The sequence below is a fragment of the Chrysochloris asiatica genome, unplaced genomic scaffold (assembly GCF_000296735.1).
Source record: "Chrysochloris asiatica unplaced genomic scaffold, ChrAsi1.0 scaffold00051, whole genome shotgun sequence".
NCBI lineage: Eukaryota > Metazoa > Chordata > Mammalia > Afrosoricida > Chrysochloridae > Chrysochloris > Chrysochloris asiatica.
In genome coordinates this window covers 6,757,630-6,770,491 of record NW_006408569.1, presented here as the reverse complement: position 1 = coordinate 6,770,491, position 12,862 = coordinate 6,757,630, and the positions used below count along the sequence as shown (strand labels likewise).

The window sequence follows — 12,862 nt, the reverse complement described above, 5'->3', positions numbered from 1 at the left end:
GAAGGCCATAGTCTTGGGTTCCTCCAGTCTCTTTCTGACCAGTAAGCCCAGTCTATTTTGCAATTTTGAGTTTTGTTCCATGTTGTCTCCCACTCTATCCAGGACCTTCTAATGTTGATCCCTTTCAGAGCAGAGCAGTTGATTGTGGTAGCTGGATACCACCTCGTTTTTCTGGTCTCAGGATCATGAAGACTGATGTTCATGTGTTCCATTAGTCCATTGAACTAATTGATTCCAAGGGTCTTCAATGTTCAATGCTCTTTCTTCCCCACAGGAAGAGACCAATACTTGCACCTTAGATAGCCACTCATGATCTTTTAAGATCCCAGTCACTACTCACCAAAGAAGGATGTAGAATATTGTCTAATATTATGGAAATTGGCCATGGTGTCCTCCAAGACTATGGTCTAGGCCACATTTCTGCATGAAGCAGATGGTCGTGTTGGCCTTCTTCTGGTGCTCACTGACTTCCTCTATCACAGCCAAGCCCAATCTAGCACTCCCTGAGCTCCATTTCTGGGACAGTTACTACTTCCACATCTCCTCATTAAGGGCCCACTGAGTCTCTTGACATGACGACTCACTTGGGGACCAAGTTTTACTTGGCTAGTCCTTTTACAAGTGACATCATTTCACGTGGCCAAAGAAGACACAAACATAGATTTCAGTTTCTAAAGGGACCTTTCACTCTAATTCTGATGCTCTCAAGGGCCCCTTTTTGGTCCTCAAACACTTTGTCCATCTACTTTGTCCATCATGGACCCTTCATCTCCTAATCAAAGTTGCTAGGTTCGGTTCTCTACCTGTCCTCAACGAAGCCTCTGACTCAGTGGCCCAATCAGCCGTTGAGTCTTGACACTGAGTGCCATTTTTCCTGAGAGCACCTACACGTGGCATTGGCTTTTTCAGAATGGCAAAAGTAGGTCTGATTTCTTTTCCTGCTAAAAGTGCTAATGATCCCCTCCAGGAGATGCCTGTCTCAGACCATTCTGCCCACGTCCCCCAACGTGCTCCCTCCCTCACATCTCGACCTCATTTCCTTCCAGTGGAGGGGCATGGAACTCTTTCATGACATTCAGGGCCAGAGCTGTGTCACACACTCACTAACTAGAGCCACAGCTTTCTACCTTCCCCCTCATCCCCAAGCTTCTTTGTTCTGCCCCAGGAGTTGCAGTGGTGAGCCTGTCCAAAGCAGCTATCTGGACCGACAGTCGCTACTGGACTCAGGCTGAGAGGCAGATGGACTGCAACTGGGAGCTCCATAAGGAAGGTAGAGGACCCACACAAGCCCTGGGACCTGGACTAGGTTCCAGAGGGTTGAGGTGAGGTGTGTGTGCAAGACCACATGGAAAACTCAGGACACGTGAGGCTGTCCAGGAGGACGTACACAGCCAGAGCATCACAGACAGATGAGTGGCTAGAGGGCCCGAGGCTGCCCCGGAAGTGACACCTCTGAGTTCTTTCCTGTTTTTCTCACAGTTGGCACCAATCCCATTGTCACCTGGCTCCTCACTGAGATTCCGGAGAGTGGTCGTGTGGGCTTCGACCCCTTTCTCTTCTCTGTAGGTATGTTCTTTCCTCAGTCCCTGGTAACTTGGGAGCAAAGAAACAGATATTAGTGGAAAGAGAGGCAGTGTGACCATCAGGATGATGTGTGTGACGTTGTGGTTTTAGAAGATTTTGCAACAAGAATGTATTCATGAATTGAGTCATTAAAATACAGTTTAGAAAATGAGTACAATGTTTATGTCTTAAGTTCAGAGACTCAACCTACAAGAATCAGGGAATCCTTATGACTTTGCAGGTGAACAACAGGTCAGGATTTCTTTGAGTTCAGAACTACCCTCCAGACCTTGGAAACCTACCAGTCATGGTCCTTGAGTCACTTGGTAACCTTCTGGAAGGCAGGTTAGAAGAAGCCAAGGAGTTGGGAGAGATTCTAAGTAGAGAAACGCAGCCCTTTAATGCATTTAGCACCCCCAGACTCTGGGTACACAGCCCAGTGGCCAACTCTTGACCTCCAAGGTGAAGTCCTCATGAATATGTACTGAAAGGATCCTACTTTAGAACTGGTTTCTTTGCCAGCCTAGGCAATGACCTGAACATCACGTTGAAGCCCTGTTAGAACGGTTAAAAGCCAAGCTTGACCAATTGGCTGTGGACAGCATGGGGATGGGTTCAGGGCAATCAAACTTTGTAAGCAGAAAGAGAGTAGACTGAGCAGGATCGGGGCTGCTGGGCTGTCAGACAGGACTAACTGCCTGATTCACACTTTTCCCTGAGATTTAAATGTACAAAACACAAATGATTCCTTCCTGTGTCTGCAGGTACCTGGGAGAGTTATGAGCTGGCCCTCCAAGGTTCCAACAGAAATCTAGTGTCCATCACAAACAACCTTGTCGACCTGGTATGGGGGGCAGAAAGGCCTCCTGTTCCAAACCAGCCGATTTATGCTCTGCAGGAGGCGTTCACAGGTAGCTCCATTCTCCTTTCCAACACGTAGTAACGCAAATCCCTCATGCTTCTCCTTGGACTGGAAACTTCTTTGTAGAAACTTCTTTGTAGGAACAATGGCCCTCCAGCCTTAGTGTGCACCAGAATTACTGGGATATTTGCTTAAAGTACACATTTCTGGGTCTTGGCACTGTAGGATAAGCACCAGACTACTAACCAGTAAGATCAGCAGTTCAAACCCACTATCTTCTCTGTGGGAGAAAGATCAGACTTTCTGCTCTTGTCAAGATGTATAGCCTTGTTGTTGTTAAGTGCCGTCGAGTTGATTCCAACCCATAGCGACCCCGTATAGGGTTTTCCAAGGAGCAGCTGGTGAGCTTGAACTGCCAACCTTGCAGTTCAAACGACTTTGCAGTCTGGCACATTAACCCACAGCGCCACACCAAGACTCCTGTATATCCTTGGAAACTCCGTATAGGGTCAGTTGGAGTCAGAAGCGACTCAATGGCAGTGTGTTGGGTTTGGTTTCATTTTCAGAGAATGTGGCTTAAAAGGTCCTCAATCTATATTTAGAAAAAAGGCTGGGATAAAGAGTGCTGGAATCTGAAGTGATAGGAACCAGGAAGGGAGAAAAGAGGGGAGTTAAAGAGAGATGAGAAAAAAAAAAAATCCCTTTGAAGAGAGAAGAGACATGAATTGGTCTTTTGGTAATGGAAACTGGTTTGTCATGAACCACTCCAATCTTTACATCTGGTGCCTTCTGTGACAAGGAATTCAGATTTGTGAGATGACCGAGGTCGGGTGGACCAGGGGTGAACAGAGGGAATAGGTGAACTAACTTCAGGTCAGGTCCAAAGGGCAGTCTGTGTTACTAATTCAGGTTCAGATTTTTACTAACAACAAAGGAAAGTTAATAGATGCAGAAAACTATCTTAACGTCAACAACCTTGACCTCACCGGCACCATATCAATATATCATAAAAGAAAGAACATTCTGCCTCCCTTTAAAAAAAAAAAAAAAATTTTTTTTTATTGTGAATTAGGTGAGATTTACAAAGTAGATCAGTTTTCTACTAAACTACTCAACAATTCATATACATTTTGTTTGATTGCAATCCCTGCAAAGTTACAGCACATACTCCACTCCTCTTTGTGTTTCCTGCTTCCATTCTTCCTTCTTTCTCAACCTTTCTAAATTGTGACCTTGGGTGATCACCACCCTTTTGATCTCAAATGGGTGCTTATTCTAAGGTGTGTGTACCTCCCAAGTGTTGTTGCTCCCCTTCTAGATCTGTCTATTATTTGGCTGAAAACTCAGCCCTTTTCAGATCTGAAGGGTGACTAAGGGCCATACTCTTGGGACTGCTCTGTGGTTCCTGTAAGTAGTAATGAAAGTCTTGACAGACAGGCTACTGATTTTGAATCAGTGTCTTGGGCTCCACCACCTCTACCTCCTTGGGAATTCTAAACAAAGTCAGTGAACTTGGATTCCCAGTACTATCATTGAGCAATCTAAGAGGCTTCTTTCCACATGTGGGTTCCATGTACAAGTCTTGTCTGAAAAGGAGTCCAAAGGCAGGAGGGATGTTTCAAAATAGCAGGTTATGATGAAACACATGAAAATGTCATTATCTGCTCTGATGTAACTTGCAAAATCATTCTTTCTGCATCTTGCTAGTGTTTAAAGAAACTTGCTATCGAAGACTGCTTAATCATACACACAAAACCTCATCTCATTCATTCAGATAAAAAAGTCACAGTTATGCTGTGAAGTGGAAGGAATAAAAGGGAAAAGGCTTCCAGTGGCTGGGAGAGAATTAACATGGGTTTTGTCACTTCAGCAATCACAGGCTGCTAATCTTCAAGGAAAAGCCCTCTGGAGCCAGAATTGGGTTCGGAAGTCCAGAACAGAGTTCAGCTTAAATGAGTGCATACAGACGAGGGAGCTTTTCTATTCAGCCAGCCACTCGCAGGTTTTAAAGGGAGAAAAGGACCAAAGGAGGTACATGAAAAGTTAGTTCAAAGATACCTGTATGTATCAGGCAATTGAAATTTGCCTTCATTTGTTTGCTCAAAAATGTATCACACCCATGAAACTTGAAAGCATTATGCTAAGTGAAAGAAGCCAGACACAAAAGACCACATATTGTATGATTTCATTTATATGAAATGCCCAGAGCAGGCAGATCCAGATGGACAGAAAGGAGATGAATGGTTGTTGGGTCTTCAGGGGAGGGGGAGCGGCGAGTGACTGCTTATAGGCACATAGCTTCTTTTGGAGATGATAAAGTTCTGGAACGAGATAGTGGTGATGGTTGCACAACTTTGTGAATAGACAAAATAACCACCACTGAATTGTACAAGGAGCTCTGGTAGCGTAGTGGTTATGAGTCAGGCTGTTAATCTCATGGTTCAAAGCTACCAGCCGATCAATGGGCGAAAGATGAGGCTTTCTGCTCCTGTAAAGATTTACAGCTTCAGAAACCCTATGCAGGGCCGCTATGGGTCGGAACTGACTAGACAGCACTTGACAACAACAACAACAATTATGCCACAATTTAAAAAATGAAACAAACTCAACCAAAAGGAAATGTTTCCTACCCAAAGCTTTGGTTCTTGTTGAATAGTTTGATCTGTTTGCATAAAGTTCTTTTTAAAAACATTAAATGATCATGTATGCCAATCTATTGGGCCAACTAGGTCCCTTAGTGGGGCTAGCAGTTAAGTGCTTAACAGTTAACCAGAAGTTGGAGGTTCAAGTCTACCCAAAGGTACCTCAGAGGAAAGGCTTAGCAATCTACTTCCAAAGACTCAGCCTTTGGTAAAAACCCTATGGGTCACCGTGAGTCAGAATCCACTCCATGGAATTTTTTTGTTTTTTTTAATGGGCCCAAGTAAGACCTTTAATGTGTATGACCTCCTCCTGCTAGCCAATTCCTAGCCCTGCCTGTTGTTGTTTGTTGTTGTTAAGTGCCGTCGAGTTGATTCCGACCCATAGCGACCCTGTATAGGGTTTCCAAGGAGCAGCTGGTGAGCTTGAACCGCCGACCTTGCAGTTCAAATGGCTTTGCAGTCTGGCGCATTAACCCACAGCGCCACACCAGGACTCAAGGATAATATTGTTGTTGTTGTTAAGTGCTGTCAAGTTGAACTATTCCCTAGGGTTTCCAAGACTGTAAATCTTTACTGGAGCAGATAGCCTCAGCTTTTTCCTTGGGAGTAACTGATGGATTTGAGTCAGTGGCCTTACAGTTAGCAGTCCAATGCTTAACTCACAGTACCACCAGCTCTGCCTAGGGGCAGACTATATGCATTGCAAGGAGCCAGAATAAAGGATGAAAGTCAAAGCTCTGTAACTGGAATAGAAGCATCCCAGAAAGAACAATGCTGTAACACAGAGCTTCAGGACAGTTTTGGGAACTGACAATGTCAGTAAGAGACACATTAAGTGTGAGCTATGCAGTCAGACAGGCCTGGATAAAGAGCCCAGTTCCACTCCCTGCCATCTTTAAAACTCTAGAAAGCCATTACCTCTTGGAGCCTCTGTTTCTTATTTATAAAGTGGTACAAGGATTAAAACAAGGAACAAAAAGTGGCTTAGTAAATATTGAAGGTACTGCAGAGTAGAAGCTTAAACATGATCTCAACCCTATTCGTTTGCCCTTGAACTTGAACTGCTCTCCTGATAACTGTTCCACTAGCTTGTTTACTGATCAAAAAATTACACCAAACTTACTATATGCCCAGGGTGGCACAAATAGTTAAAAAAATTAACTATTCACTGAAAGGTTGGTGGTTCAAACCCACCTAGAGACACCTTGGAAGACAGGCCTTTAAAACCCTATCAAACAGTCCTCTTTCCCATGAGACCAGGACTTGATGGTGCCCACCTACCATTACTGAACAATTTGATCAAGGATTATATAGAAGAACAGACTTTCAAATTCTTATGGACTCCAGACTTTCTGGAACCATGGAAAGTGGATGAATCCTTGAAACAATTGCCCTGAGATCATCTTTAACCTTAAATAAAAATATCCCCTGGAATTTTCTTAAAACTAAACATTAGTTTAGCAAAACTGGTAAAGAATGTCTGCCTTAAGCGTTGTGCTCTTTTAAGGGACCAAACTGACAACAGTGACTTGAAAGGTTAGGACCTTTAGGAGGCAGTGAGTTCATGTTAATGGGAGAATAACTCACAAAAAGAGGGTAAGAATGACTGCATAAGTCTGTGTCACTAAATTGTGTCACTAAACTGTGTCACTAAATCATACAGGTAGAGACTATTGAGTTAATGTATAGATTCTGCTGTGTTTACTGTCAACGACAAAATAATTGTTGTAGTTAAGTACTGTTGAGTCAGTTCTGACCCACAGCGACCCTTATAGGGTTTCCAAGGAGCAGCTGGTGAGCTTGAACTGCCGACCTTGTGACTCAAACCGACTTCGCGGTCCAATGCTTTAACCCACAGCGCCACACATGGGGTCTTCAGGAACTGAAACCGACAAGGTGGCAATTAACAACTATATGTCCAAGATAACATTCCATGTGCTTTACAAAATATTATTTCCTTTGATCCTCATAACAACCCCATTGAGGTAAATATTATTAGAATCCATCCCCAGTGAATATATAAATCATGCTACTTCACTGTATGTGTAAAAATGGTTAAAATCATAAATTCTGTGTTAAATATATCTTTCCACAACAAGAAAATATAAGGCAGCTTCAAAAAGTTCATGGAAACTTTCCATTATCTTTTCATTCCATTTTTCTATGAACTTTTTCAAGCCCTCTCGTATACCTTAGCTAGTAAGTGCATTAAAGAAACTTGAAGGGTTAAACCAAAACCGGTCATGTTGACTGCCTCTGAGGAGAGGGGCTGGCTGACTCCAGGTCAAGGAAGAAAGATTTTTCTGTGCTCTCTTCTGTCCTGGTGTGGTGCTGTAGGATAATCACTGGAATGCAAGGTCAGTTCGAACCTCAAGGTTGATGGTTCAAACCTACCAGCTGCTCCTCAGAAACCCTACACAGAGCACTTAACAACAACAGACTCTGTACATTTAGAATTTTAACCCAGATGAACTATTAAGAAATACATAAGATTTACAAGAGAAATAAAAGTGAGACACAGAAAGACTTTAAGTTGCTTGCCCAAGGTCACTCTGCCTGGATTTGAACCAGGTCTAGCTCTAGAGTTCATGTCCTTAACAACTGCAAAAGCAAAGAGTTTGTTTGAAGAAAGGGTTCCACCGCTTTAAAACACTTTTGCCCTACGTGGGGCAGACAGTTTGAACTAGGCTGCTAACTTAAGGTTGGTGGTTTGAACCCATCCTGCAGTACTGCAGAAGAAAGGCCTGGTGATCTTCCATTAGGATTCCAGTCAAGAAAATCCTCCGGAGCAGTTCTACTCTGTAACACATGGGGTCGCCATGAGTGAGAATTGACTCGATGGCAACTAACCGAGTGACAAAGGGTGTGTCGCTGATGCATTCTTTGAGCTCTTTGACTTCTAGGGAGCACCTGGCAGGAGAAAGTCTCTGGCATCCGAAGCCAGATGCGGAAGCATCTCAAGGCCCCAACAGCAGTCCTTCTGTCGGCACTGGATGAGACAGCTTGTGAGTATGGATGAGCAGACACTCCCTGCCCCCAAGCCTTCTCGGTTCCTCATGAAACAGTCACTTAACTGTGTATTTCTAAGAGCTCCATGGCCATGGTTTGTGGGAACAAAGCAGGTTAAGAGGGCAGGAGCTAAGAGAAGCCAAGTATGCAGCATAAGGAAACCTGCGTAAGTTGTGGGGGGCCCACAGGCTCCCAAAGAATGAACTGACTGGTCATGGTGGCTAAATGCTTCTGTTTACATTAAGGGCAAGAAGACCCCCAAACACCTAACAATGTGGTCACTATCCTAAGCATTCATGCGCCCAACTTATCACTCAACATAGCCCTACTGTGCTCCAATTGGGCTCAGGGCTTCTTACCTGGCCTCCATGGCTGGACTTTGGGACTTCTGGGAATCCTCTGAGACTATATGCTGCCTGTTGGCTGGGTATTTGCCTTTCTCTGGGAGAAAGTGCCCACAGCTCTCATGACTATCTCAAAGACCCCAAAGAGACTGAAAACCACTCACAGCAGAGGATGCAGGTGTGCTTTGGGGGAATCTTCCAGGGTCGAAGCAAAGGTGCCAGAGGCACAAGCTCATGCAGATAAACCTCCAACAACCCATCAATCCTCCTCCCCAGGGCTCTTCAACCTGCGCAGCAGTGACATCTCCTACAATCCCTTCTTCTATTCCTACGCACTGCTCACAGACTCCTCCATCAGGTATGGCTCTGCATTGACTTGCAGTCACGGGCTTCCTTCAACGGATTTCTATCTTCCCACTGCCCTAGCCACTTACCTCACCCCATCAGCAACCTGGAGGCTGCCCCTAAGCTGGGTGCCTACCCCTGCATCACCCTCCAGGAAGCCTCCAATTGACTTTTCCTTACTCCTTGACTTTTGTTCCAGTTGTATACCAAGCCTGGTCAGCTTGAGTTCTTCTGACCTCTAGAACAAGGGGCCCATGCTCATCCTGGTAAGCCTTCAGCCCTTTGTGCTGCCCCTTCAGATCTTAAGGACCCTTCATGTCTTCCCTCCCCACCTAGGTTATTTGCGAACAAGAGTCGCTTCAGCCCTGACACACTGAAGTACCTGAACGCCAGTTGCACAGGTGCCATGTGTGTGCAAATCGAGGACTACAATCAAGTCCGCAATAGTGTCCAGAAATATGCCTCAGGAAATGTGAAGATCTGGATTGGAACCAGCTATACTACTTACGGGCTCTATGAAGTGATACCCAAGGTGAGTTGCCCTGATAAATCTCAACCTATGGTGGGGTCATAGGCCCTTGGCCATTCAGTCAACAGTTGTGCAATTAGGTCCCTTCTAGGGCCTGTCCCCAGGGAGAGAAAGAAAATGAGGAAGACAACATGTCTATCCAAAGAAAGTTCACAGACTGCCAAGGAAACTAGAAACAGTGCAGCCTGTCTTGAGGGAGGCTTTAGAGTCAGCCAGTCTGCCCCCGACTGGCTGGGTGATGACCGGAGACCAGTGACCCAGCCTCTCTGGGCCTCTGTTTCCTCACCTATGAAATGACAGTAAAAAATCCTACTGTAAGAGGCGTGGCTCTGAGGAGCCTGAAAAGAGACAATGTGTCATAACCTGGCACATGGTAGGCACGCAATAGATGGTGGTTGTTGATATGTACAGAAAATTTCTACTGCCGCAGACTTGGCTCTATCGCCAAAGTGCTGGTGGGATCCACTGGTAGGTAATGAGCTGCCAAACAGGGCAGTGGGAAACAAGGAAGCATTCATGAAGAACTTCCTGGAGAAGACAAGTCCCACAGAGGTTGAGGGTATTGCCACAGTTGGAAAGAGCCAGGCTCCCCTGGGCTGGGACTCCTTGCTCGTCCTTTGTAAAGATCACTGTGCTTGGGAGGATGCTCCTACACCTCCTCTTCATCACCCCACCATCCTCTCTACCCCTGGACAGGAGAAACTCGTGGCAGATAACTACTCCCCAGTGATGATGACCAAGGCGGTGAAAACCAGCAAGGAGCAGGCCCTCCTCAAGGCCAGCCATGTAAGTCCATGTGCCAACAGACAGGGCCTTGTGGAGCTCCCAGTCTGATAGATGAGCAAGGGAATTACTGCAGAGGTGCCTGAACAAGTGAAACAAAGATGTGGACACCAAATTCCTGAGCACCCACCTGCACTTCACCCTGGTACTCACATTATAGTCCAGAGATTTAGCACGTGGGCCCTAGAGCTGGAGTCTCTGAGTGAAAACCCCAGCTCCACTCACTACCTAGCTGGATGATCTTGAGTAGGTCTGTTCAACCTTTCTGCGTCTGCATGAACTCTTCTCCAAAAGGGGGCCACCACATTAATCTATAGCACAGGGTTGTAGTGAGGACATTACAGGGGCTAAGTGAGATGATTTCCTCACCCTGTCAAGAGAACGATGGCTCATGCTTTCTGCTTTTCCTGTGCAAATTGAGATTGTTGTTGCTACCTGCTGTCAAGTCAATTCCAATTCATTGAGACTCCATCTGTTTCAGAGTAGAACTGCTCCTTAAGGTTTTCAAGACTGTAATCTTTATCAAGGAGCCCTTGTGTGCCACTGTAGGATAAGGTTGTCACCGTAGTTCAAACCCACCAGCCATTCCTTGGAAACCCTCTACAGGGTCACTATGAGTTGGAATCAACTCCATGGCACATAACAACAGCAATCTTTACAGAAGCAGATCACCAGACCGGTCTTCCTTCCATGGCTTCTATGGGTGGGTTCAAATTGCCAACATTCCAGTGCATAATCAAACATTTAACCATTGAAGCCAACCAGAGATCCCTTGAAAACAATGGGATAGAAGACTTCCGGCAAGATGGTGGACTAAGCAGGTGTACTACCAGGCCCTCTACAGCAAAGATAAAAGAGACCAAATAAAACAGACACAGATGAAAATTCTGGCATGTTGAACTTCAGAAGAAAGGTTAGAGAGGTGGATGGAGTGCTTGCTGGGAGGAGAGGCTGAGCAGGATGGCAAGAGAGGGAGACTGACTGGTGAACTGTTGACTAGATGCGGCTCCACCATCTTGTGAGCAGCTTTGGCAATGGAGAGAGACCTGGCAGAGCCGATTCATATAAGAGACAGAAAAGGTGTGATTTCTATTTTTTCCCCACACACTCCTCTGGTGCCCAGTAGTGTGGCCAGCTCCCACACTCATCCACCTCCAGCACAGACCCCGATCTTGGGGATTTCGGAACTGCGTGTTTGGGAGCCACACCAGCATGAGATGGGGGCCAGCTGTGTCGCTTCAGAGTACTGCTTTGGTGCCTGGATTCAGGTGGGCTCAGCTCCAGACCTACAAAACCTGCAGAGCCACTAGACCAGCATGTAAGCAATCATGCTGCCCCCAACTTCTCTCTGTTCCTAACAGACACTGAAGCCAGTTCCATCAAGGGCCCCCCACTATTTCCAGATTGAGTGCCCTGAACATAGATAACACAGAGGCATAGAGGAACTCCATCTAGATCCAGGAACTCTACAGTCACATCCCTTGTACAACCACCTTGTGATCTCCTTGAATTGCAGGAGCCCCCCCCCCCAACCACAGAGATTTCTCCAACAGCTGTACTATTTGTTTTTACAAATACAACAGCCCAACAAATGCCCTGGAGACAACAAACAATGTTAGCTCACATGAAGAAACAAGAGAATGACTCAAACAAATAACCAAGATGCAGAGCCAAAAATGAATCTGAGGAAGAAAAGGAAATGGAACTAACTGAAAAGAATTTGAAAATAATAATAATAATAATAATAATTAGGTACTTTCAAAGACTCCATAGAAAAATCAAGGAAAGCAAGGAGAACACAATAAACAATTTAGAAGAAGCCAGGAAAACACTACAAGAACAAACAGACAAAATAAATGTAAATTTTGAAACAACACAAAACTTACCATTAGAAATCCAGAAGATTAATACTAAGATCTCAGAAATGGACAACACATCAAAAGGGCAAAGGAGTAGACTCAAAGCAATGGAAACCCAAATTAGTGAGCTTGAAGATAAATCTCTCAATACTAGTGTGCTAGAAGAACAATCACAAAAAAGAATGAAAAAAATCCAAAGAAGGCCTAAGAGTTATGTGGGATATCGTGAAGAGGAACAACTAACAGGTGATCAGAATTCCAGAATAGTAAGAGACAAGCACAGAGAAAATTGTTGAAGAGTTGTTGGGAGAAAACATCCCTAACATCATGAATGACAAGAAGATAAGCATACAAGAAGCTGAACAAACCCCAAACAGGATAGATCTCAAAAGAAAATCACCAAGACATACCATAATCAAACTTTCCAAAATCAAAGACAAGGAAAAATTCCTGAAAGCAGCTCAAGAAAAAGGAAAAGTTACCTACAAAGGAGAACCAATAAGACTAAGCTCTGATTTCTCTACAGAATCCATGCAGGTAAGGAGTAACACATACAAAACAATGAAAAAAAACGATTGTCAGCCAAGAATCATATACTCAGCAAAGCTGTTCCTCAAATATGAAGGTGAAATTAGGACATTTCCTGATAAACATAAATTAAAGAAATTTTTAATGACCAGAGCAACTTTACAAAAAATGCTAAAGGGTATTCTTTGGACTGAGAAACAGCAACAGCAGATAACAACCTGAGATTACCATATATGACAACATCACCTAAAACTCAACCAGGTATAGAAGTATTTCAAAGTAAAACAAACATACAAGACTGAAAACAGAGAACCAGAGATATCAATGTATAATGAAGCCAAATACAAAGTATAAAAGAGGGAATAGTACAGATACACACCACTCGTCTGTCAGTTTGT

The 12,862-nt window shown here is 44.5% G+C and overlaps 1 protein-coding gene across 1 annotated transcript in view; it reads left to right on the top strand.

The window, feature by feature from the left end:
- XPNPEP2 (X-prolyl aminopeptidase (aminopeptidase P) 2, membrane-bound) overlaps positions 1 to 12,862 on the top strand; it is a 48,530-nt gene that overhangs the window by 8,089 nt on the left and 27,579 nt on the right. Inside the window, exons 5-11 of the mRNA XM_006862835.1 lie at positions 1,166 to 1,270; positions 1,480 to 1,566; positions 2,328 to 2,474; positions 7,971 to 8,072; positions 8,697 to 8,778; positions 9,102 to 9,297; positions 9,991 to 10,080. Coding sequence (XP_006862897.1) covers positions 1,166 to 1,270; positions 1,480 to 1,566; positions 2,328 to 2,474; positions 7,971 to 8,072; positions 8,697 to 8,778; positions 9,102 to 9,297; positions 9,991 to 10,080 — 809 coding nt within the window. The remainder of the gene's footprint in view (positions 1 to 1,165; positions 1,271 to 1,479; positions 1,567 to 2,327; positions 2,475 to 7,970; positions 8,073 to 8,696; positions 8,779 to 9,101; positions 9,298 to 9,990; positions 10,081 to 12,862) is intronic.